At 45.7% G+C, this 27,879-nt stretch overlaps 1 protein-coding gene across 2 annotated transcripts in view; it reads left to right on the forward strand.

Annotated features, from left to right (window-relative positions):
• The window catches only part of SPAG17 (sperm associated antigen 17), a 274,579-nt gene that overhangs the window by 183,672 nt on the left and 63,028 nt on the right, over positions 1-27,879 (forward strand). For both annotated transcript variants that reach the window (XM_088463601.1, XM_088463602.1), the window contains exons 17-23: positions 8,143-8,297; positions 9,450-9,640; positions 11,548-11,645; positions 17,744-18,001; positions 18,259-18,370; positions 22,764-22,883; positions 26,861-26,974. In XM_088463601.1, coding sequence (XP_088319727.1) covers positions 8,143-8,297; positions 9,450-9,640; positions 11,548-11,645; positions 17,744-18,001; positions 18,259-18,370; positions 22,764-22,883; positions 26,861-26,974 — 1,048 coding nt within the window. The remainder of the gene's footprint in view (positions 1-8,142; positions 8,298-9,449; positions 9,641-11,547; positions 11,646-17,743; positions 18,002-18,258; positions 18,371-22,763; positions 22,884-26,860; positions 26,975-27,879) is intronic.

The following is a 27,879-nucleotide window of genomic DNA, read 5'->3' on the forward strand; positions in this document are numbered from 1 at the left end:
ATTCATCCTTATCAGTCAGTTTGGCATTTCCAACCTTAACACATTCAGTGACATCCAAAAGGTTCTTAACAACAAATTGTCTTTTCAAAGTAAGTTCTGTACATGTAGTGTTTGGCTATATGACACCATCACACAGAGAACTTCCAGTCACCCTATTCATCAGACCTCCTGCTAGTATCTGCAGACACAGAGGCTGGTCATCTCTTATACAGACATATATTCAATAAGTGCATTTTCTCTACAAAATATACATTTACCATATAGTGCATAGCCTATTAAATATACTCTGCTTCATGCACTAATGCATTGCAGATCAGCTGCAGTGCATTACAGAAATACATATATATTTTGATACAGTTTATCATAAACCATGTGCAGTGTGCTTTTAAACTGTGTCCTCACTGGGACCGTAACTGTTTCAGCGCTGGTCGCAGTGGGATCTGGCTCTCCCTGTCCCGCAGCGGCCATGGCACACTCTACCTACACTCCCCCAGTGCATCAAGTCCAGGCCGCTGCATATAAAACATTAAAAACACACTTATCAACACTCAGCGCGTAGCGCAGAGTATACATTTACAATGGGCGCCTGGCGCCTTTTTGTCCTTTTAAAAATGGCGGCACAGCACTGGGGTTAACCCCTTCAGTGCTGTGGCAGCCATTAACCCTGTGTGGCCTGCCTCCGGCCACATACCTGTCTTGTTATAAACCCTTCCAGCCTATATACCTGTACTGTAATACTCCCTTCCAGCCTATATACCTGTCTTGTAATAAACCCTTCCAGCCTATATACCTGTACTGTAATAAACGTTTCCAGCCTATATACTTGTCCTGTAATAAACCTTTCCAGCCTATATACCTGTCCTGTAATAAACCTTTCCAGCCTATATACCTGTGCTGTAATACGCCCTTCCAGCCTATATACCTGTGCTGTAATACATCTTTCCATCCTATATACCTGTGCTGTAATAAACCATTCCAGCCTATATACCTGTACTGTAATACGCCCTTCCAGCCTATATACTTGTCCTGTAATAAACCCTTCCATCCTATATACCTGTGTTGTAATAAATCTTTCCATCCTATATACCTGTACTGTGATACACCCTTTCAGCCTATATATACCTGTGCTGTAATAAACCTTTCCAGCCTATATACCTATCCTGTAATAAACCCTTCCAGCCTATACACACGTGCTGTAATAAACCCTTCCATCCTACAGTATATACCTGTGCTGTAATACACTCTTCCAGCCTATACACATGTGCTGTAATAAACCATTCCAGCCTATATACCTGTCCTGTAATAAACCCTTCCAGCCTATATACCTGTACTGTAATACACCCTTATAGCTTATATACCTGTCCTGTTACTGTAATAAACCCTTCCAGTCTATATACCTGTCCTGTAATAAACCCTTCCATCCTATATACCTGTCCTGTAATAAACCTTTCCAGCCTAATTACCTGTCCTGTAATAAATCTTTCCAGCCTAGATAGCTGTACTGTAATAAACCCTTCCATCCTATATACCTGTCCTGTAATAAACCTTTCCAGCCTAATTACCTGTCCTGTAATAAACTTTTCCATCCTTTATACCTGTCCTGTAATAAACTTTTCCATCCTTTATACCTGTCCTGTAATAAATCTTTCCAGCCTGTATACCTGTAATGTAATAAACCTTTCCAGCCTATATACCTGTACTGTAATAAACCTTTCCAGCCTATATACCTGTCCTGTAATAAACCTTTCCATCCTATATACCTGTGCTGTAATAAACCTTTCCAGCCTATATACCTGTCCTGTAATAAACCTTTCCAGCCTATATACCTGTCCTGTAATAAACCTTTCCAGCCTATATACCTGTGCTGTAATATACCCTTCCATCCTATATACCTGTGCTGTAATATACTCTTCCAGCCTATATACCTGTGCTGTAATAAACCCTTCCAGCCTATACACATGTGCTGTAATAAACCCTTCCATCCTATATACCTGTCCTGTAATAAACCTTTCCAGCCTATATACCTGTCCTGTAATAAACCTTTCCAGCCTATATACCTGTCCTGTAATAAACCCTTCCAGCCTATACACATGTGCTGTAATAAACCCTTCCATCCTATATACCTGTCCTGTAATACACCCGACCAGCCTATATACCTGTGCTGTAATAAACCCTTCCATCCTATATACCTGTACTGTAATAAATCTTTCCATCCTATATACCTGTCCTGTAATAAACCTTTCCAGCCTATATACCTGTACTGTAATACACCCTTCCAGCCTATATACCTATCCTGTAATAAACCCTTCCAGCCTATACACATGTGCTGTAATAAACCCTTCCAGCCTATATACCTGTACTGTAATACACCCTTCCAGCCTATATACCTGTACTGTTATACACCCTGTACTGTAATAAACCTTTCCGCCTTTTTTCCCTTTTATTCACCTTAATGTCCCCAGTAGTAGGGCCCCTCTTGAAATGCCCAGTGTAGTAATGCCCCTTATGCAATGTCCCCAGTAGCAGTGCCCCCAGTAATGGTCCCCCCCTATGCAGTGCCCATTGTAGTAGTGCCCCTTATGCAATGTCCCCAGTAGCAGTGCCCACTGTAGTAGCCCCCCTATTCAGTGCCCCCTGTAGTATTGCCCCCAGTAGTAGTCCCTCCTATGCATTGTCCCCCATAGTAGTCCCCCCTATACAGTGCCCCCAGTAGTTGTCCCCCTATGCTTTGCCCCCAGTAGTAGTCTCCCCTATGCATTGAGCCTAGTAGCGCCCCCTGAAACGCCCCCCCCACACACACATATGCAGTGCCCCTTACACACACACACAGAAAAAAAACACAACTTGCCTGAATCGCTGCTCCTGACGCCACCGCCGCTATCCGCTCTGTGTCCCGGCTCTTCTCCTGCCACCGGCTGCACCACTGCTAATTGGGGCCCAGGGATGACTGCCCCTATCGCCCCCCCCCCACCTTAATCCGGCCCTGACTGGAGGTCTGGTCTGCCTTGGCTAGTCGCGGCCTGTGACCCGAGGATGAGATGCAGCCTTTGAGCTGTGTGGTAGCCTTGAGGGCTGGAAAGTCTCTGGTTACGTTGTGTACTATGACGCTGGGATGCGGCCAATGTCGCCGGGTTGACACTGGCGTTGGTACGCTGGATTGTGCAGTTAGGCACTGAGGTGCGGCCAATGTCGCCGGGTTGACACTGGCGTTGGTACGCTGGATTGTGCAGTTAGGCACTGAGGTGCGGCCAATGTCGCCGGGTTGACACTGGCGTTGGTACGCTGGATTGTGCAGTTAGGCACTGAGGTGCGGCCAATGTCGCCGGGTTGACACTGGCGTTGGTACGCTGGATTGTGCAGTTAGGCACTGAGGTGCGGCCAATGTCGCCGGGTTGACACTGGTGTTGGTACACTGGGTTACGTACTCAGAATGCTGAGATGCGGCTAATGTCGCCAGGTTGACACAAGCCACCGGACGCTGACATGCGCCCCAGGACGTGGGTGCACTCGATACTACTGGGATGACAACGGCAGAGGCAGTGATGCACAGTGTGCTGTCTAGATGAGACAAGCAGCACACAGCAGGTGCAATGCGGAACGTGCCGCCTGGATGGAACAAACGGCAGAGAATTCGTATGGCAACCTGGACTCAGGAACTCGACTGTATTACAGGAGACTGGCACAACTGGAAACACGAGGAACGCTATCACCGGCATGGAGTGAAGGATTGGCTACAATGTAACAGATACAGGGCCCAATCCAAGCATGCCCTGTAAGCCGGTCTAATGACAGACTCCTGCACCTGGCCTGTGCACACAGACAAGATAATCAATTAGTGTGCAGCTGATACTGTACAGAGACAGAGAGCAATTACTGAACACATGAGATCAGCACACAGACAGACCAGAATGACCGTAGTGTCTCCGTACAAACTAAAATGATCTGCTTAACCGCAGATCCTAACAGTTACATTGTAGTGTATAGGGGAACGGTGGCCACATTACATTGTAGTGTATAGGGGAACGGTGGCCTTGTTACATTGTAGTGTATAGGGGAACGGTGGCCACATTACATTGTAGTGTATAGGGGAACGGTGGCCACATTACATTGTAGTGTATAGGGGAACGGTGGCCACATTACATTGTAGTGTATAGGGGAACGGTGGCCACATTACATTGTAGTGTATAGGGGAACGGTGGCCACATTACATTGTAGTGTATAGGGGAACGGTGGCCATATTACATTGTAGTGTATAGGGGAACGGTGGCCATGTTACATTGTAGTGTATAGGGGAACAGTGGCCATGTTACATTGTAGTATATAGGGGAGCGGTGGCCATGTTACATTGTAGTGTATAGGGGAACGGTGGCCATGTTACATTGTAGTGTATAGGGGAACACTGGCCATGTTACATTGTAGTGTATAGGGGAACGGTGGCCACGTTACATTGTAGTGTATAGGGGAACGGTGGCCACGTTACATTGTAGTGTATAGGAGGAATGGTGGCCCATTACATTGTAGTGTATAGGGGAACGGTGGCCACGTTACATTGTAGTGTATAGGGGAACGGTGGCCATGTTACATTGTAGTGTATAGGGGAACGGTGGCCACGTTACATTGTAGTGTATAAGGGAACGGTGGCCACATTACATTGTAGTGTATAGGGGAACGGTGGCCACATTACATTGTAGTGTATAGGGGAACAGTGGTCACATTACATTGTAGTGTATAGGGGAACGGTGGCCATGTTACATTGTAGTGTATTGATGAACGGTGGCCACATTACATTGTAGTGTATAGGGGAACGGTGGCCACATTACATTGTAGTGTATAGGGGAATGGTGGCCACGTTACATTGTAGTGTATAGGGGAACGGTGGCCATGTTACATTGTAGTGTATAGGGGAACGTTGGCCACATTACATTGTAGTGTATAGGGGAACATGGCCATGTTACATTGTAGTGTATAGGGGAACAGTGGCCACATTGCATTGTAGTGTATAGGGGAACGGTGGCCATGTTACATTGTAGTGTATTGATGAACGGTGGCCACATTACATTGTAGTGTATAGGGGAACATGGCCATGTTACATTGTAGTGTATAGGGGAACAGTGGCCACATTACATTGTAGTGTATTGATGAACGATGGCCACATTACATTGTAGTATATAGGGGAACAGTGGCCATGTTACATTGTAGTGTATTGATGAACGGTGGCCACATTACATTGTAGTATATAGGGGAACAGTGGCCATGTTACATTGTAGTGTATAGGGGAACGGTGGCCACATTACATTGTAGTGTATAGGGGAACGGTGGCCATGTTACATTGTAGTGTATAGGGGAACGGTGGCCACATTACATTGTAGTGTATAGGGGAACATGGCCATGTTACATTGTAGTGTATAGAGGAACAGTGGCCACATTAGATTGTAGTGTATAGGGGAACGGTGGCCATGTTACATTGTAGTGTATAGGGGAACGGTGGTCATGTTACATTGTAGTGTATAGGGGAACAGTGGCCATGTTACATTGTAGTGTATAGGGGAACGGTGGCCGCGATACATTGTAGTGTATAGGGGAACGGTGGCCGCGATACATTGTAGTGTATAGGGGAACGGTGGCCATGTTACATTGTAGTGTATAGGGGAACAGTGGCCATGTTACATTGTAGTGTATAGGGGAACAGTGGCCATGTTACATTGTAGTGTATAGGGGAACAGTGGCCATGTTACATTGTAGTGTATAGGGGAACGGTGGCCGCGATACATTGTAGTGTATAGGGGAACAGTGGCCATGTTACATTGTAGTGTATAGGGGAACAGTGGCCATGTTACATTGTAGTGTATAGGGGAATTGTGGCCATGTTACATTGTAGTGTATAGGGGAACAGTGGCCATGTTACATTGTAGTGTATAGGGGAACAGTGGCCACATTACATTGTAGTGTATTGATGAACGGTGGCCACATTACATTGTAGTATATAGGGGAACAGTGGCCATGTTACATTGTAGTGTATAGGGGAACGGTGGCCACATTACATTGTAGTGTATAGATGAACGGTGGCCATGTTACATTGTAGTGTATAGGGGAGCAGTGGCCACATTACTTTGTAATGTATAGGGGAACAGTGGCCACATTACATTGTAGTGTATAGGGGAACGGTGGCCATGTTACATTGTAGTGTATAGGGGAACGGTGGCCACATTACATTGTAGTGTATAAAGGAACAGTGGCCACATTAGATTGTAGTGTATAGGGGAATGGTGGCCATGTTACATTGTAGTGTATAGGGGAACGGTGGCCATGTTACATTGTAGTATATAGGGGAGCGGTGGCCATGTTACATTGTAGTGTATAGGGGAACAGTGGCCATGTTACATTGTAGTGTATTGATGAACGGTGGCCACATTACATTGTAGTATATAGGGAAACAGTGGCCATGTTACATTGTAGTGTATTGATGAACGGTGGCCACATTACATTGTAGTATATAGGGGAACAGTGGCCATGTTACATTGTAGTGTATAGGGGAACGGTGGCCACATTACATTGTAGTGTATAGATGAACGGTGGCCATGTTACATTGTAGTGTATAGGGGAGCAGTGGCCACATTACATTGTAATGTATAGGGGAACAGTGGCCACATTACATTGTAGTGTATAGGGGAACAGTGGCCATGTTACATTGTAGTGTATAGGGGAGCAGTGGCCACATTACATTGTAATGTATAGGGGAACAGTGGCCACATTACATTGTAGTGTATAAGGGAACGGTGGCCATGTTACATTGTAGTGTATAGGGGAACGGTGGCCACATTACATTGTAGTGTATAGGGGAACATGGCCATGTTACATTGTAGTGTATAGAGGAACAGTGGCCACATTAGATTGTAGTGTATAGGGGAATGGTGGCCATGTTACATTGTAGTGTATAGGGGAATGGTGGCCGCGATACATTGTAGTGTATAGGGGAACAGTGGCCATGTTACATTGTAGTGTATAGGGGAACAGTGGCCATGTTACATTGTAGTGTATAGGGGAACAGTGGCCATGTTACATTGTAGTGTATAGGGGAACAGTGGCCATGTTACATTGTAGTGTATAGGGGAACGGTGGCCGCGATACATTGTAGTGTATAGGGGAACAGTGGCCATGTTACATTGTAGTGTATAGGGGAACGGTGGCCGCGATACATTGTAGTGTATAGGGGAATGGTGGCCGCGATACATTGTAGTGTATAGGGGAACAGTGGCCATGTTACATTGTAATGTTCAGATCACAAGTAGAAAGGCTAGAAAAACTTTCATATATCTTTAATTACCACCAGGAGGCAGCAAAAAGTTTGACTATATATTAATAAGAAGGATGCCAGCGGCACTCGAGGAGTTAAATAATAGACGACAACCACAAAGCTTCAGCCAAGTCGACGTTTCAATGCAGCATTTGACCTGATGAAAAAGCTGTCGCATTGAAACGCCGACTTGGCTGAAGCTTTGTGGTTGTTGCCTCTTATTTAACTCCTCGAGTGCCGCTGGTATCCTTCTCATCGCATTCAGTGTGCTGCTGTGCACATTATTACAGAAGGCAACGGGGGAATTGTGCCGGATTTTCTACATTTTATATAATATATATACATTTGCATAATCAGTTGCAGAATATAGATTAATAAAAACAATATGTGGACTTCCTTTCATTGACCCCAAACGGTGGGGAGTCCCTGCATGGGTCATACCAAAGGAACACTGTGTTATACAGCTTTCATCTATGTGGAAGTCTAGTTGCCCCACGCAGTACCCAGACTGCACACACCTAGACCACAAATGATGACAGTCTATCTGACGCTGGCAAGATATATTCCTCTCCTCCATGACCAGACATTGACCTTACATACCCATTACCTTCAGGATGGTGTCAGACACCCATCAGTATCCCTTCTCTATGGAGGATAGGCCAATGCTGTCCCTCTCTGGCCAATGGCCCATACCGTCCCTCCCAGGTCATTTAAGGGTGTGGCGGTTGTGTCCTCTCATTAATTTCTCCTCTCTGCTAAATCTCCATATTATGTCCAGGGAAAGCCTGGGGGGAGGGTGGGAGAAGCGGCAGCTGTCAGGTGATAACCGGTCACTTACATTATTGCAGGTCCTGCATGATGCTGGGGAACACTACAGATGCCTGGATTCCTATTATTATACCCAAGACAACTCCTTGCTGCTCATCCTGCACAATCCTATGAACCGCTTCCGTCAGAGCCAGGAATCATGGGACATGGCTCTTCATTCCAACGTCAGCTTCAGGTCTTATATTTATTACTGTTATCCATTATGCATTATTTACATGGCGGCACGAGGGGTCCACAGCACCGTACATAGGGGGATAGACCATCCACCTACTATCTCTGTGTCCTTCATGTCATCCACTCTCTACCATCCACCTACTATCACTGTGTCCTTCATGTCATACACTCTCTACCACCCACCTACTATCACTGTGTCCTTCATGTCATCCACTCTCTACCATCTACCTACTATCTCTGTGTCCTTCATGTTATCCACTCTACCATCCACCTACTATCTCTGTCCTTCATGCCATCCACCCTGTACCACATACTATCTCTGTGTACTTCATGTCATCCACTCTCTACCATTTTCCTAATATCACTGTGTCCTTCATGTTATACACTCTCTACCATCTACCTACTATCTCTGTGTCCTTCATGTCATCCGCTCTCTACCATCTACCTACTGTCTCTGTGTCCTTCATGTTATCCACTCTCTACCATCCACCTAATATCACTGTGTCCTTCATGTCATCCGCTCTCTACCATCCACCTACTATCTCTGTGTCCTTCATGTTATCCACTCTCTACCATCCACCTACTATCTCTGTGTCCTTCATGTCATCCGCTCTCTACCATCTACCTACTGTCTCTGTGTCCTTCATGTTATCCACTCTCTACCATGTACCTACTGTCTCTGTGTCCTTCATGTTATCCACTCTCTACCATCCACCTACTATCTCTGTGTCCTTCATGTCATCCGCTCTCTACCATCTACCTACTATCACTGTGTCCTTCATGCCATCCACTCTCTACCATTTACCTAATATCACTGTGTCCTTCATGTTATCCACTCTCTACAGTCCACCTACTATCACTTTGTCCTTCATGCCATCCAATCTCTACCATCCACCTACTATCACTGTGTCCTTCATGTTATCCACTCTCTACAGTCCACCTACTATCACTGTGTCCTTCATGCCATCCAATCTCTACCATCCACCTACTATCACTGTGTCCTTCATGTTATCCACTCTCTACAGTCCACCTACTATCACTGTGTCCTTCATGCCATCCAATCTCTACCATCCATCTTCTCTTGCTGTGTCCACCTTCTATTACTGTGTTGACATACAGTATCACAGTAAACGTGTTGATTGCAATCTCACAGAAATTACCTGGAGCTGGTGGCAGATTCTATCTCCAACTGGGTGCAGGAGAAAGAGGCGAAGTATCAGGAGGAAAAGACGGAGAGAGAACTGGAAGCTCTGAAGCAGGTGCAGGACAGTGGCGCTGTCTCCAAAGATGTCTCTCCCAGCAGAAAGAAAGGCAGAAAATCAAACTCGCCGAAAAAATCTAAAAGTGAGTGTAGGAACACTGGTGCGGTCCTGTTCTCTGATTATGCTGAAGTGCCCTCTGTATTGATCTGTTCCCTGATGTGACATTCTGCCTGCAGTTACCTGCTCCCTGTCGTTATATGTTCCATCAAGTTTCCTGCTCATTGTGGTTACATTATCCCTGGATTTACATGTTCCTTGCAGTTAAAAGCTCATTGACATTACATGCTATCTTTTGTTATGGAATGGGTATGAAGTCCCGGTGGCTGGTATGAGGGTGCCTGGGAATCAGGGGCATAGCTGGTATGAGGGTGCCTGGGAATCAGGGGCATAGCTGGTATGAGGGTGCCTGGGAATCAGAGGCATAGCTGGAATAAGGGTGCCTGGGTATCAGGTGTATAGCTGATAAGAGGGTATCAGGGGCATAGCTGGTATAAGGATGCCTGGGTATCAGGTGCATAGCTGATATGAGGGTATCAGGGGCATAGCTAGTATGAGGTTTCCTGGGAATAAGGGGCATAGATGGTATGAGGGTGCCTGGGAATCAGGGTCATAGCTGGTATGAGGGTGCCTGGGAATCAGGGGCATAGCTGGTATGAGGGTGCCTTGGAATCAGGGGCATAGCTGGTATAAGGTTTCCTGGGAATAATGAGCATAGCTGGTATGAGGGTGCCTGGGAATCGGGGGCATAGCTGGTATGAGGGTGCCTATGAATCAGAGCCATAGCTGGTATGAGGGTGCCTGGGAATCAGGGGCATAGCTGGTATAAGGGAGTCTTGGAATCAGGGGCATAGCTAGTATGAGGGTACCTGGGAATCAGGGGCATAGCTGGTATAAGGATGCCTTGGGTGTCAGGGGCATAGCTGGTATGAGGGTGCCTGGGAAACAGGGGCATAGCTAGTATGACGGTGCCTGGGAATCAGGGGCATAGCTGGTATAAGGGTGCCTGGGAATCAGGGGCACGACGGCACAGTATTCAGTATTTTTCCCACCTCTCTCACCCAGAGAGTGTTGGTGCATACACACGATCAGATTTTTTCTTCAGATATGGACGATAACGATTTAAAAATCGTTCAGTCGTTCATATCTGATGAAAAATCGTTCATATCTGACATGCCTGAACGATGGACGATCAACGATGCGCGTTCCCGTTTGTCAGATAACGATATCTGACATCTGATGGGTTTGCAGTCAGACTTGGACGATTCCATTCATTTTAATGCAGTCAAAAATCATTCAATCGTTCAAATCGTTCAAATCGTTCAAAACTTTGGTCAAATCGTCCAAATCGTTCAAATCGTTTAATCGTTCAGTCGTTCATCTGACAAATCTGACAAGTCTGACAAATCTGACCGTGTGTACGCTCCATAATGGTGCATACACACGATCAGATTTTTCCTTCAGATATGAACGATAACGATTTAAAAATCGTTCAGTCGTTCATATCTGAAGGAAAATCGTTCATATCTGACATGCCTGAACGATGGACGATCAACGATGCGCGTTCCCGATGGTCAGATAACGATTTCTGATATCTGATGTGTTTGCAGTCAGACTTGGACGATTCCATTCATTTTAATGCAGTCAAAAATCGTTCAATCGTTCAAATCGTTCAAAACTTCGGTAAAATCGTTCAAATCGTTTAATCGTTCAATCGTTCATCTGACAAGTCTGACAAATCTGACCGTGTGTACGCTCCATTACAGCGTGTAACTAAAGTGAGAGTTTTTAGAAGTGGAGATGTTGCCCATAACAACCAATCACATTCTAGCTATTATCTTCTAGAAGGTGCTAGGTAAATGATAAGTAGAATCTGATTGGCTGCTATGGGCAACATCTCCACTCTCACTTTAGTAAATGTAAGCCGTTACTGTCTAAGAGCTCTGCACTAAATGCAAGAACTGTGTATAGACAATGAGTCTTTTCTCCCAGGTCCCAGGGGGAGTGGATCAAGATCAGGAAGTGGAGCGGAAGAAGGAGGGACCCCAGACCCAGACAAAGACCCATTTTTGCGGGAGGACTCTCTAAAGGTGAGTAACACTGTGGGACCCCATTGATGCTACTCAGGATGAGGGGTATCAAGGTGCAAATGTACAACCAATGATTGGACCAGTTACCGACCAGAATGGCTGGATCAATCTGTACGCACCAGCGATCTCTGTTCAGGTGTGTCTCCCTGATCCGGCACATGTGCAGTCACTAATCTCTTCCCCAGGCACATGTGCAGTCACTAATCTCTTCCCCAGGCACATGTGCAGTCACTAATCTCTTCCCCAGGCACATGTGCAGTCACTAATCTCTTCCCCAGGCACATGTGCTGTCACTAATCTCTTCCTCAGACACATGTGCAGTCACTAATCTCTTCCTCAGACACATGTGCAGTCACCAATCTCTTCCTCAGACACATGTGCTGTCACTAATCTCTTCCTCATCTCTTCCTCAGACACATGTGCTGTCACTAATCTCTTCCTCATACACATGTGCTGTCACCAATCTCTTCCTCATACACATGTGCTGTCACCAATCTCTTCCTCAGACACATGTGCAGTCACTAATCTCTTCCTCATACACATGTGCTGTCACCAATCTCTTCCTCATACACATGTGCTGTCACCAATCTCTTCCTCATACACATGTGCTGTCACTAATCTCTTCCTCATACACATGTGCAGTCACTAATCTCTTCCTCATACACATGTGCAGTCACTAATCTCTTCCTCATACACATGTGCTGTCACCAATCTCTTCCTCATACACATGTGCTGTCACTAATCTCTTCCTCATACACATGTGCTGTCACTAATCTCTTCCTCATACACATGTGCTGTCACCAATCTCTTCCTCAGACACATGTGCTGTCACCAATCTCTTCCTCAGACACATGTGCTGTCACCAATCTCTTCCTCAGACACATGTGCAGTCACTAATCTCTTCCTCATACACATGTGCAGTCACTAATCTCTTCCTCATACACATGTGCTGTCACTAATCTCTTCCTCATACACATGTGCAGTCACTAATCTCTTCCTCATACACATGTGCAGTCACTAATCTCTTCCTCAGACACATGTGCTGTCACCAATCTCTTCCTCAGACACATGTGCTGTCACCAATCTCTTCCTCATACACATGTGCTTTCACTAATCTCTTCCTCATACACATGTGCAGTCACTAATCTCTTCCTCATACACATGTGCTGTCACTAATCTCTTCCTCATACACATGTGCTGTCACCAATCTCTTCCTCATACACATGTGCTGTCACCAATCTCTTCCTCATACACATGTGCTGTCACCAATCTCTTCCTCATACACATGTGCAGTCACTAATCTCTTCCTCATACACATGTGCTGTCACCAATCTCTTCCTCAGACACATGTGCAGTCACTAATCTCTTCCTCAGACACATGTGCAGTCACTAATCTCTTCCTCAGACACATGTGCAGTCACCAATCTCTTCCTCATACACATGTGCTGTCACCAATCTCTTCCTCATACACATGTGCGGTCACCAATCTCTTCCTCAGACACATGTGCAGTCACTAATCTCTTCCTCATCTCTTCCTCAGACACATGTGCAGTCACCAATCTCTTCCTCAGACACATGTGCAGTCACTAATCTCTTCCCCAGGCACATGTGCAGTCACCAATCTCTTCCTCAGACACATGTGCAGTCACTAATCTCTTCCTCAGACACATGTGCTGTCACTAATCTCTTCCTCATACACATGTGCAGTCACCAATCTCTTCCTCAGACACATGTGCAGTCACCAATCTCTTCCTCAGACACATGTGCAGTCACTAATCTCTTCCTCAGACACATGTGCAGTCACTAATCTCTTCCTCATACACATGTGCAGTCACTAATCTCTTCCTCAGACACATGTGCAGTCACTAATCTCTTCCTCATCTCTTCCTCAGACACATGCGCAGTCACCAATCTTCCTATTACAATAGGCCTAAGAGGGTGTCTCAGGGTGAGATGTGGGCCCATCATGTGTCGCTCACACCCAGCCCTGGCTGATCACAGTACCTATTACAATGGACCTAAGAGGGTGTCTCAGGGTGAGATGTGGGCCCATCACAGGTCTCTCACACCCAGCCCTGGCTGATGACAGTACCTATTACAATAGGCATAAGTGGGTGTCTCAGGGTGAGATGTGGGCCCATCATGTGTCGCTCACACCCAGCCCTGGCTGATCACATTACCTATTGCAATGGGCCTAAGATGGTGTCTCAGGGTGAGATGTGGTCCCATCACAGGTCTCTCACACCCAGCCCTGGCTGATCACAGTACCTATTATAATGGGCCTAAGCGGGTGTCTCAGGGTGAGATGTGGGCCCATCACTTGTCTCTCACACCCAGCCCTGGCTGATCACAGTACCTATTACAATGGGCCTAAGAGGGTGTCTCAGGGTGAGATGTGGGCCCATCACTTGTCTCACACCCAGCCCTGGCTGACCACAGTACCTATTACAATGGGCCTAAGTGGGTGTCTCAGGGTGAGATGTGGGCCCATCACTTGTCTCTCACACCCAGCCCTGGCTGATCACAGTACCTATTACAATGGACCTAAGAGGGTGTCTCAGGGTGAGATGTGGGCCCATCATGTGTCACTCACACCCAGCCCTGGCTGATCACAGTACCTATTACAATAGGCCTAAGATGGTGTCTCAGGGTGAGATGTGGGCCCATCATGTGTCGCTCACACCCAGCCCTGGCTGATGACAGTACCTATTACAATTAGGGGTGTGCACCGGCCACTTTTCGTGTTTTGTGTTTTGGTTTTGGATCTTTCTTCGTGTTTTGGATCTGGATTGGTTTTGCCAAAACCACCCTTCCGTGTTTTGGGTTCTGGGTTTTGTGTTTTGGATCTGTATTTTTTTTTAAAAAAGCATAAAAACAGCTAAAATCACAGAATTTGTTGGTTTCTCTGCTCCTATGCTATTATTAACCTCAATAACCTTAATTTCCACTCATTTCCAGTCTATTCTGAACACCTCACACCTCACAATAGTGTTTTTATGTCCAAAAGGTTGCACCGAGGTAGCTGGATGACTATGCTAAGCGACACGAGTGGGCGGCACAAACACGTGACCCATCTAGGAGTGACACTGCAGTGGCAGACAGGATGGCACTTAGAAAAACTAGGCCCCAAACAGTACATAATGCAAAGAAAAAAAAGAAGTGCAAGATGGAATTGTCCTTGGGCCCTCCCACCCACCCTTATGTTGTATAAACAGGACATGCACACTTTAACAAATCAATCATTTCAGCGCCAGGGTCTGCCACACAACTGTGGCTGAAATGATTGGTTCGTTTGGGCCCCCACAAAACAAGCTGGCAATTTATCTGTCCCTGCACAAACTGGCTCTACGGAGGCAAGATGTCATCCTCATCCTCCTCATCCACCGATTCCTCACCCTCTTCAGTGTGTACATCCTCATCCTCACAGAGTATTAATTCGTCCCTGCTGGAACCACAGGTCCCTCTGTACGTTCTGGAGGCTGGTCTCCCTGGAAGAGTTGATAATTCATTTTATGAACATCATCTTCTCCACATTTTGTGGAAGCAACCTCCTACGCCTTTCGCTGACAAGGTTCCCGGCTGCACTAAACACTCTTTCGGAGTACACACTGGAGGGGGGACAACTCAGGTAAAATAGAGCCAGTTTGTACAGGGACCTCCAAATTGCTTCTTTTTCCTGCCAGTACAGGTACGGACTGTCTGACATGCCTACTTGGATGCTGTCACCGATGTAATCCTTTAACAGACAGACGCACGCTTGTCGCTGCTGCTTTGAGGATTCAAGTGCGGCTACAGCCCACACAATTCACAAAGACAGAAAAAAGAAGAAGAATATTTTAATTGTTTGTGTAGAACACTTTGAGGTGTCACCACCCTTTAACAGATAGACGCACGCTTGTCGCTGCTGCTTTGAGGATGCAAGTGTGGCTACATCGCACACAAGTCACAAACACATTAAAAAAATAGTTTTTTATTTTTTGGAACACTTTGAGAGTTACACCACCCTTTAACAGACAGACGCACGCTTGTCGCTGCTGCTTTAAGGATGCAGGTGCGGCTACAGCCCACACAATTCACAAAGACAGAAAAAAGAACAATATTTTAATTGTTTGTGTAGCACACTTTGAGGGTGTCACCACCCTTTAACAGACAGACGCACGCTTGTCGCTGCTGCTTTAAGGATGCAGGTGCGGCTACAGCCCACACAATTCACAAAGACAGAAAAAAAAAGAACAATATTTTAATTGTTTGTGTAGCACACTTTGAGGGTGTCACCACCCTTTAACAGACAGACGCACGCTTGTCGCTGCTGCTTTGAGGATGCAGGTGGAATCTAGACGGGATTTGGAACCGAGGACACACTACCTCCATCAATTGTCTAAATCCCACTGCACTAATGTCGGATACCGGACGCACGTCTAACACCAACATAGCAGTCAAGGCCTCAGTTATACGTTTTGCTTCAGGATGACTGCTGTCGTACTTCATCCTCATCGCTAGGGATTGTTGGAGGGTCAATTGTTTTGTAAAAGTAGTGATGTTCCTACTTCCTCTCTGGGATGATGAACAACTCCCAGCAGCAGCAACAGCACTAGGAGGAAGAGGTTCTTGATCTTTCCCTATTTTATTTTTATCGTAGAAAGTTTGGTCCTCCATTTATGTTATATTGATATATATACGTGCGGCTAAAGCGCACACAAACACAGAAAATATTATTTTATTTTTGCTGGAGAGTAGTGCACTTTGTGGGTTACACCACCCTTTAAGAAATGAGCCAGCCGGCTCTTTACTTATGGGACACAGGCGCACGCTTGGCGCTGCTCCTTTGTTGATGCACGTGCAGCCACAGTGCACACAATTCACAAACACAGAAAATAATTTTTTTTTTGGTTTGGACTGGAGTGTACTTTCGGGGGTTACAGCACCCTTAACGGTCAAGCCAGCCGGCCCTTTACTTATGACACAGGCGCACGCTTGGCACTACTTTGTTGATGCACGTGCGGCTACTGCGCACACAATTCACAAACACAGAAAATAATTTTTTTTTTGGTTTGGACTGGAGTGTACTTTGGGGGTTACAGCACCCTTTAACGGTCAAGCCAGCCGGCCCTTTACTTATGACACAGGCGCACGCTTGGCACTACTTTGTTGATGCACGTGCGGCTACTGCGCACACAATTCACAAACACAGAAAATAATTTTTTTTTGGTTTGGACTGGAGTGTACTTTCGGGGGTTACAGCACCCTTTAACGGTCAAGCCAGCCGGCCCTTTACTTATGACACAGGTGCACGCTTGGCACTACTTTGTTGATGCACGTGCGGCTACTGCGCACACAATTCACAAACACAGAAAATATATTATTTTTTTAGCACTTGGGGGGAGCACCCCTGATGGACAGAGCACCCCCTGGACAACACTACAGCACTCCTTTAGGACTGGGACACTGCACAGGACTTTGGAGTGGACACAGCCCCTATGGAGAACTGACTGCACAACACAGTCCAGCCAGCCCCTATGGACTTTGAAGTAGTGGACACAGCCCCTATTAACAACAGCAGCACAGCACAACACAGCCAGCCCCTATGGACTTTGAAGTAGTGGAGAACAGCAGCACTACACTACACAACACTACACAGCCCTAACTCCCACCCTCCCTCTTCACTGTCCACAGCCGAGTGAGAAAATGGCGCCGACGCGGGTACCTTATATAGGATCCAAAACCCGCGAGACTCGGAAGGCGGGATGATGACGTTTTGCCTCGATTTCAGATCCGAGTCAGGCGGGAAAAGTCGAGCCTGACTCGGATCGGACTCGGATCGGGGGGGCTCGGGGGGGTTCGGATTTCAGAAATCCGAACCCGCTCACCCCTAATTACAATAGGCCTAAGATGGTGTCTCAGGGTGAGATGTGGGCCCATCATGTGTCACTCACACCGAGCCCTGGCTGATCACAGTACCTATTACAATAGGCCTAAGAGGGTGTCTCAGGGTGAGATGTGGGCCCATCATGTGTCGCTCACACCCAGCCCTGGAAGTTGCATTTACATTGACGAGAATTAATTAGTTACATGTGATGGTTGCGTCTTCTTATCCGCAGGCCTGGAAGATAGAACAGGACAGACTAAAGGAAGAGGAACGCCTGAAAATGGAAAAGAAAAACACGAAACTCAGTAAGTCTGGTGGCAAAAAGAAGGGAAGGAGCAGAGAGCGCACAGAGTCTCGGGAAGGTAAAGGCTCCCCCAGCAGCAATAACAAGAACATGAAGGAACACAATATGGAGGAGGAACAGAAAGCTCTGGGGCCCGTTCCTGGTACACCAGACATGCCTGCTGCACCCTGTAAGGATGATCTCAGAGTAAGTGGTTAGGGATAGGGGCTCCTGGGCCTCCGCCTCACCCACCAATGGATTTCCGTCTTCTTATTGGAACGTAGTCTCTTACTCTGGTTCTCAGTAGCCCGATCTCACCCTATAATTGCATTACCCTCACCCCAGGACCCGCACTGCCCTTCCCGACCCTATACTGGTTACCTGAGCTGGCACTGTGGGCGGGATACTGGGAGCGCAGCATTGTGCCTAATGATATTCTGACTACTTTATTTCTTATGTGTTAGTTTATCGGTTACGACATGGGAGACAGATTGATCCAGGTGTCCGGGAGCTCCCGCAGCATCTTCCCGACAGACGGGGGTCAGATTCAGGTGGAACATACGCAATTTGAGAAAGGTAAGATAATGGGCACGCTGTGTGACATGTTACGGGTCACACACAATACACACTATATACAGTGATGTGAGGGGACGTCACGTTCCCAGCACACAATACACACTATATACAGTGATGTGAGGGGATGTCACGTTCCCAGCACACAATACACACTATATACAGTGATGTGAGGGGACGTCACGTTCCCAGCACACAATACACACTATATACAGTGATGTGAGGGGACGTCACGTTCCCAGCACACAATACACACTATATACAGTGATGTGAGGGGACGTCACGTTCCCAGCACACAATACACACTATATACAGTGATGTGAGGGGACGTCACGTTCCCAGCACACAATACACACTATATACAGTGATGTGAGAGGACGTCACGTTCCCAGCACACAATACACACTATATACAGTGATGTGAGGGGACGTCACGTTCCCAGCACACAATACACACTATATACAGTGATGTGAGGGGACGTCACGTTCCCAGCACACAATACACACTATATACAGTGATGTGAGGGGACGTCACGTTCCCAGCACACAATACACACTATATACAGTGATGTGAGGGAATGTCACGTTCCCAGCACACAATACACACTATATACAGTGATGTGAGGGGATGTCACGTTCCCAGCACACAATACACACTATATACAGTGATGTGAGGGGACGTCACGTTCCCAGCACACAATACACACTATATACAGTGATGTGAGGGGATGTCACGTTCCCAGCACACAATACACACTATATACAGTGATGTGAGGGGATGTCACGTTCCCAGCACACAATACACACTATATACAGTGATGTGAGGGGATGTCACGTTCCCAGCACACAATACACACTATATACAGTGATGTGAGGGGATGTCACGTTCCCAGCACACAATACACACTATATACAGTGATGTGAGGGGACGTCACGTTCCCAGCACACAATACACACTATATACAGTGATGTGAGGGGACGTCACGTTCCCAGCACACAATACACACTATATACAGTGATGTGAGGGGATGTCACGTTCCCAGCACACAATACACACTATATACAGTGATGTGAGGGAATGTCACGTTCCCAGCACACAATACACACTATATACAGTGATGTGAGGGGATGTCACGTTCCCAGCACACAATACACACTATATACAGTGATGTGAGGGGACGTCACGTTCCCAGCACACAATACACACTATATACAGTGATGTGAGGGGATGTCACGTTCCCAGCACACAATACACACTATATACAGTGATGTGAGGGAATGTCACGTTCCCAGCACACAATACACACTATATACAGTGATGTGAGGGGACGTCACGCTCCCAGCACACAATACACACTATATACAGTGATGTGAGGGGACGTCACGCTCCCAGCACACAATACACACTATATACAGTGATGTGAGGGGACGTCACGTTCCCAGCACACAATACACACTATATACAGTGATGTGAGGGGACGTCACGTTCCCAGCACACAATACACACTATATACAGTGATGTGAGGGAATGTCACGTTCCCAGCACACAATACACACTATATACAGTGATGTGAGGGGATGTCACGTTCCCAGCACACAATACACACTATATACAGTGATGTGAGGGGATGTCACGTTCCCAGCACACAATACACACTATATACAGTGATGTGAGGGGATGTCACGTTCCCAGCACACAACGAACACGCGATTTATATATCAGGTTATATAATAGTCCGTGCCTTTATAGTCACCTTGTTCCACCCACCCCACCTACAGGGAACAGACATGAGGGTAGAGAGTTACTCTGACAGGATGGCTTCCAGCCCGGACTCCCGATCACAGGTTGGGGTCTCGATCCCCACTTGACCTTGGGGTATCATGGATACCCGCTTACCGTCAGTAACTACCTGTCACTGACTACACCCACTGCGCCGTGGGCATACGATGCTGCCATCCCCAAACTCTACCATCGGCGTTTGGAGCCGCTTCTTGGGCACACTCAGGCTCCTACCGCCGGCGCCTGGAACCGCCCTGCTACGTATGTGACGACTAACTGCCTGTTTGGTGTCACCTCCTGTTTGGTGTCGGCTGTTCCCACCTGATCCCTCGCAGTGGACCAGGTCTGCACGGTAGCTTGGCAGAGGGCTTGAACTTGGAGACGCTGAGCTCTTACCCAGAACAGCCGGAGAACGGAATAGAATTTGGCGCAATTCTGTTGCTCGCAGGGTACAGATGTAGTCGAAGTAAAGGCAAAGGTGTTTATTGCTCAATGGCCTTAAAAAAGACCCTCCCTTCTGATTGAAGGGGAATAATCAGCGTACAAGAAATCTTATCTATCAGCAATTCTTCTCCACAAAGGATTTTCAAAGATGTCCAATATTACCAGGCACGAAGCCTCCTTTTATGCCACTCTAATACACATTATCACAGGGGGTAAGTCCGCCCTGTGTTCCTCTTCGCCAATCAGACTCTCTCAGAAAACATAAATAAATACGTCTTACAATTCACAGAGATTAAATCAATTTCCTTGATACCACCCAAAAACATTTGGTTTCCTCAGCACAGACTGAGTTACCATATACAGTTTCTGAAAAGGTAAATATAATGCAAATTCCTATTACATTCGTCTCTTCACATGTCTATGACTAAACCAGTTTGGGCTTTCTGAGTCTTACACCTTCTAAGCTCTTACACAACATAGAAGCTTCCTAAACGCAAACACATGGCTTTCCTCAAACTTGCTGGGTATTGTACATAGGTACACACTGGAGACCTCTGCATTGCATTTCAATGACAGTGCTGTAAGCAAAGGTTTGGGGCTCTATTTATCAACATTATTTTTACTAAAATAAAGTGATAAAGGCTGTTTTGTGTTTTCACACCCTTTTCACATTATTTTAGTATCACCTGTAGCTATTACAGGGCAATTGGAGTAGAATTCGTAAAATTCTACTCCAACCCCTAAGTATCACTTATTTTTAGTAGGCAGATCGCATTTCCCATAACTGTAATGGGAAATGTGATCTGACTATAGTTACTAAAAATAAATGTGAAAAAAATATCTGGGAAAGCCCTGTGATAGTAACGCCACCTGGAGGTGGCGTTATCCAGGATCTCCCCCCGGTTACCGGCCTCCTGCCCTGCTCTAACGGGGAGAGCAAAGCCGGGAGTCGGTCCCTGTAATCAGCTGTGTGGTCTAAACAGACCGCAAGCTGATTACTGTAAAAAAAGAAAAAAGAAAAAATAGTAAAAAAAAAAAATTACTTACCTGACTCCAGGGACCGGTGATCGGGCCACCGGTGATGACTCCCCTCCGGTCAGCTGGTCTCCCACAGTGCACTGCTGCCCGGTCATCAGGTGATCGGGCCCCAGTGCAGTATGGGAGATCACCTGACCGGAGGAATGGAGAACATCACTGGAGACTTGGAGCATGCAGGTAAGTGTAAGTAGGGATAGGGAGGTCGCCCGGGAGGGAGGGGGGTCCGCGATTGCGGGGGGCGGGGCTTAGCTCCAGAGGGGGGGGTAGCTGCGGCGAATGGTCGGTGCATGCGCGGGCACTTAATCATACCGTGATAAGGCTCCGAAGGGGATTAGCAGGGACAGAGCTTTATCGCAAGCTCTGTCCCTGTAAGAGATTTGTAGTAAATTCCTGTGATATTGCCTGAATTCGCAATGCGAATTCACTCGGTAATATCACACTACAATCTGCATTACCAATGCGGATTGTAGTAAATAGAGCCCTTGGTCACTACATCAGGATAAGTAACATGTCACTAGGAGGTGAGAATGTCTCATAACCATTTGACTTAAATGTTACATCTTTCTTAAATAAAACAACTTATACATTCCTTATAAGTGCATAGGCTATACATTCCTTATAAGTGCATAGGCTATACATTCCTTATCAGTGCATAGGCTATACATTCCTTATCAGTGCATAGGCTATACATTCCTTATCAGTGCATAGGCTATACATTCCTTATCAGTGCATAGGCTATACATTCCTTATCAGTGCATAGGCTATACATTCCTTATAAGTGCATAGGCTATACATTCCTTATAAGTGCATAGGCTATACATTCCTTATCAGTGCATAGGCTATACATTCCTTATAAGTGCATAGGCTATACATTCCTTATAAGTGCATAGGCTATACATTTAAAAAGTACATTTCCACAACTGCGCACAGCACATTGAATATAACATGTTCAAACACATTAGTTATACATTCACAGTACTTGGCGCACTGCGCCTAAAGGTCCTTTTAAAAATGTTGCCGCGGCATGAGGGTTAATCTCTTCAGTGCCATGGCAGCCATTTTAATCACTTGTGGTCGGCCTCCGGCCACAGTTACACTGCGCAGTTTATTAACATATAACTCTGTATTTTATCAGGTTCTTCATATATAAAACTGAAATTACTGAAAGATGGACATAACTTTCTAATTCACATCATCAATCCCAAGAAAATAACCTCAGACAGCCCAGATGATAGTTCCCAATTGGACCAGGAAGGTTGGTATGGCGATATAATGTCAAATTGCTGCGCCATATACAGAATATCGGGATATCCATAGTCCAGTAATGCCAGTATAGCAGGATAACACAGGTGTATATCCGCAGTCCAGTAATACCAGTATAGCGGAATAACACAGGAGTATATCCGCAGTCCAGTAATATCAGTATAGGGGATAATACAGGAGTATATCCGCAGTCCAGTAATATCAGTATAGCGGAATAACACAGGTGTATATCTGCAGATCAGCGATATCAGTATAGGGGATAATACAGGAGTATATCTGCAGATCAGTGTTATCAGTATAGGGGATAATACAGGAGTATATCTGCAGATCAGCGATATCAGTATAGGGGATAATACAGGAGTATATCTGCAGATCAGTGATATCAGTATAGGGGATAATACAGGAGTATATCTGCAGATCAGTGATATCAGTATAGGGGATAATACAGGAGTATATCTGCAGATCAGTGATATCAGTATAGGGGATAATACAGGAGTATATCTGCAGATCAGCGATATCAGTATAGGGGATAATACAGGAGTATATCTGCAGATCAGCGATATCAGTATAGAGGATAATACAGGAGTATATCTGCAGATCAGCGATATCAGTATAGGGGATAATACAGGAGTATATCTGCAGATCAGCGATATCAGTATAGGGGATAATACAGGAGTATATCTGCAGATCAGCGATATCAGTATAGGGGATAATACAGGAGTATATCTGCAGATCAGCGATATCAGTATAGGGGATAATACAGGAGTATATCTGCAGATCAGCGATATCAGTATAGAGGATAATACAGGAGTATATCTGCAGATCAGCGATATCAGTATAGGGGATAATACAGGAGTATATCTGCAGATCAGCGATATCAGTATAGGGGATAATACAGGAGTATATCTGCAGATCAGTGTTATCAGTATAGGGGATAATACAGGAGTATATCTGCAGATCAGTGATATCAGTATAGGGGATAATACAGGAGTATATCTGCAGATCAGTGATATCAGTATAGGGGATAATACAGGAGTATATCTGCAGATCAGTGATATCAGTATAGGGGATAATACAGGAGTATGGGCCTGATTCAGAGCCGTTCGCTATTTGTGGTCGTTCGTTCAAAAACAAGGGGTGGCTATTCAAATGATCCGTTCGCAAATTGCAGTCTGTTCCCACCTCTAAGTCTGAACGAGCGAGCAAAACATACGCTCGTTTTTTTGATAAAAACGCCCCCTGGCCGCACGCACCATACGTCATGTCCGCTATTTATTAGATTAATCGAGTACATCGTACAGCGTATGAACTGCTCGCTATTCTTGTGGTTGGTGTTTTCAACCGCTATTTTGCGAGCAGTTCTGAGTTAAAAAAAAACAAGTGACGTGGGCAATGACGCTGCTGTATTAATTATGCACTCCCTTAAAACGCCCGTTTTGACCTTTAAGCACGCCTGCGTTCAGATCTCCACTCCCCGTTTTCAAGCACCTTCCCCTGTTACCACCCACATACGCCTCATTCTGTCACTCAAAATAGAAGGCCCTCGCTTTATTGCGTACCAACGATTTTCGGCCGCACTGACTGGTTCGCGCATGCGTACTAAAAACCGTACGCATGCGCAGATGTGCGAACATCGCTCGGAACGAGCGTACTGCCGCTAGCGAGTGGCTCTGAATGAGGGCCTATATCTGCAGATCAGCGATATCAGTATAGGGGATAATACAGGAGTATATCTGCAGATCAGTGATATCAGTATAGGGGATAATACAGGAGTATATCTGCAGATCAGCGATATCAGTATAGGGGATAATACAGGAGTATATCTGCAGATCAGTGTTATCAGTATAGGGGATAATACAGGAGTATATCTGCAGATCAGCGATATCAGTATAGGGGATAATACAGGAGTATATCTGCAGATCAGCGATATCAGTATAGGGGATAATACAGGAGTATATCTGCAGATCAGTGATATCAGTATAGGGGATAATACAGGAGTATATCTGCAGATCAGTGATATCAGTATAGGGGATAATACAGGAGTATATCTGCAGATCAGCGATATCAGTATAGGGGATAATACAGGAGTATATCTGCAGATCAGCGATATCAGTATAGAGGATAATACAGGAGTATATCTGCAGATCAGCGATATCAGTATAGGGGATAATACAGGAGTATATCTGCAGATCAGCGATATCAGTATAGGGGATAATACAGGAGTATATCTGCAGATCAGCGATATCAGTATAGAGGATAATACAGGAGTATATCTGCAGATCAGCGATATCAGTATAGAGGATAATACAGGAGTATATCTGCAGATCAGCGATATCAGTATAGGGGATAATACAGGAGTATATCTGCAGATCAGCGATATCAGTATAGGGGATAATACAGGAGTATATCTGCAGATCAGTGTTATCAGTATAGGGGATAATACAGGAGTATATCTGCAGATCAGTGATATCAGTATAGGGGATAATACAGGAGTATATCTGCAGATCAGTGATATCAGTATAGGGGATAATACAGGAGTATGGGCCTGATTCAGAGCCGTTCGCTATTTGTGGTCGTTCGTTCAAAAACAAGGGGTGGCTATTCAAATGATCCGTTCGCAAATTGCAGTCTGTTCCCACCTCTAAGTCTGAACGAGCGAGCAAAACATACGCTCGTTTTTTTGATAAAAACGCCCCCTGGCCGCACGCACCATACGTCATGTCCGCTATTTATTAGATTAATCGAGTACATCGTACAGCGTATGAACTGCTCGCTATTCTTGTGGTTGGTGTTTTCAACCGCTATTTTGCGAGCAGTTCTGAGTTAAAAAAAAACAAGTGACGTGGGCAATGACGCTGCTGTATTAATTATGCACTCCCTTAAAACGCCCGTTTTGACCTTTAAGCACGCCTGCGTTCAGATCTCCACTCCCCGTTTTCAAGCACCTTCCCCTGTTACCACCCACATACGCCTCATTCTGTCACTCAAAATAGAAGGCCCTCGCTTTATTGCGTACCAACGATTTTCGGCCGCACTGACTGGTTCGCGCATGCGTACTAAAAACCGTACGCATGCGCAGATGTGCGAACATCGCTCGGAACGAGCGTACTGCCGCTAGCGAGTGGCTCTGAATGAGGGCCTATATCTGCAGATCAGCGATATCAGTATAGGGGATAATACAGGAGTATATCTGCAGATCAGTGATATCAGTATAGGGGATAATACAGGAGTATATCTGCAGATCAGCGATATCAGTATAGGGGATAATACAGGAGTATATCTGCAGATCAGTGTTATCAGTATAGGGGATAATACAGGAGTATATCTGCAGATCAGCGATATCAGTATAGGGGATAATACAGGAGTATATCTGCAGATCAGCGATATCAGTATAGGGGATAATACAGGAGTATATCTGCAGATCAGTGATATCAGTATAGGGGATAATACAGGAGTATATCTGCAGATCAGTGATATCAGTATAGGGGATAATACAGGAGTATATCTGCAGATCAGTGATATCAGTATAGAGGATAATACAGGAGTATATCTGCAGATCAGCGATATCAGTATAGGGGATAATACAGGAGTATATCTGCAGATCAGCGATATCAGTATAGGGGATAATACAGGAGTATATCTGCAGATCAGCGATATCAGTATAGAGGATAATACAGGAGTATATCTGCAGATCAGCGATATCAGTATAGGGGATAATACAGGAGTATATCTGCAGATCAGCGATATCAGTATAGGGGATAATACAGGAGTATATCTGCAGATCAGTGTTACCTGTACAGGGGATAATACAGGAGTATATCTGCAGATCAGTGTTACCTGTACAGGGGATAATACAGGTGTGACAGAGGTAGGGGGATGTGTTTGGTGCTGCAGGTATTGGGCTTCTCCCTGTGTCGGATGAGGACGTTCCCAGTGACCTGTGACCTCTGCTTACACTCTATTCTCCAGGGAAGACGATCTCCAGGAACAGAAATGTCTGTGAATTTGGGTCTTTCTCAGCCACTCTGCAGAGCCGGATTCAGCTGTCTCTGAGCCACTATGGTGCCTCTGGCAAAGGACCAGGTAGTTGTATTGGGCTGTTAGGAAGAAATATTTAATATGAAATAATGGTTTCTCAGATCAGTTTAATGGTCTCATGAGAGGGACGGGTTTAATTTGGAAAAGAATAAATGTAAAACATCCCCCCCCAGCACACTGCAATAGACCAGTAATAAGAATGAACACTACATGATAATATAAATCCAGATATCTTCGTTGTATGTGTTTGCAATGATATGTTTAAGCATAGGCCCGTGTCATGGCGTCTTTGTACCGGTGTTCCTAACGCTACATTATAATATCACCCACTTTGGGTCATATACGAGGGGTGATTGAAACGTTTGTGGACTAAGGTACAAGGATTTATTTGTAGACTGTCATAATTGGTGTCTGCGAGTTACCTGTCTCAGGTGGTGATCGGGTTTCAACGGTGGCCGGCATGACTGGAACCACAGATGATGTAGATAGCTCTATTTACAAGACTTGTGTAGCAGTGAAAACGGCCTTTGATGATAATTGACAGGAACTGGAGGGACCGGACTGGGACCGGCAGGAAGACTTGTTGAATTGAACTGATGAACTAAGAACTTGACTCTGGACTGGAACAACGTGGACTGAACTGATGAGCTTGGAACTTGACTCTGGACTGGAATAACGTGGATAGAACTGATGACAGGAACTTGACTCTGGACTGGAATAGCGTGACAATGGCTGAAGGGAAATCAGATAATGCTGAGACAAGGGTTAAACAGGGTGATCCGGAAATGCTGTGACAAGGTTGGAACTCAGGTGCAGGCTGGATTGGATAATTGGGAATAACAGGTTTCAGGAAGGAATGGGTAGGTTTGGGAATTTTAGGTTCAGGGACGGAGTAGGTAGGTAAAAGGAGTTGATCCACAGCAGGAAGCAAGGCAGAGTGACACGATGCA

The sequence above is a fragment of the Taudactylus pleione genome, unplaced genomic scaffold, assembly GCF_031769625.1.
Source record: "Taudactylus pleione unplaced genomic scaffold, aTauple2 ptg001412l, whole genome shotgun sequence".
Taxonomy (NCBI): domain Eukaryota; kingdom Metazoa; phylum Chordata; class Amphibia; order Anura; family Myobatrachidae; genus Taudactylus; species Taudactylus pleione.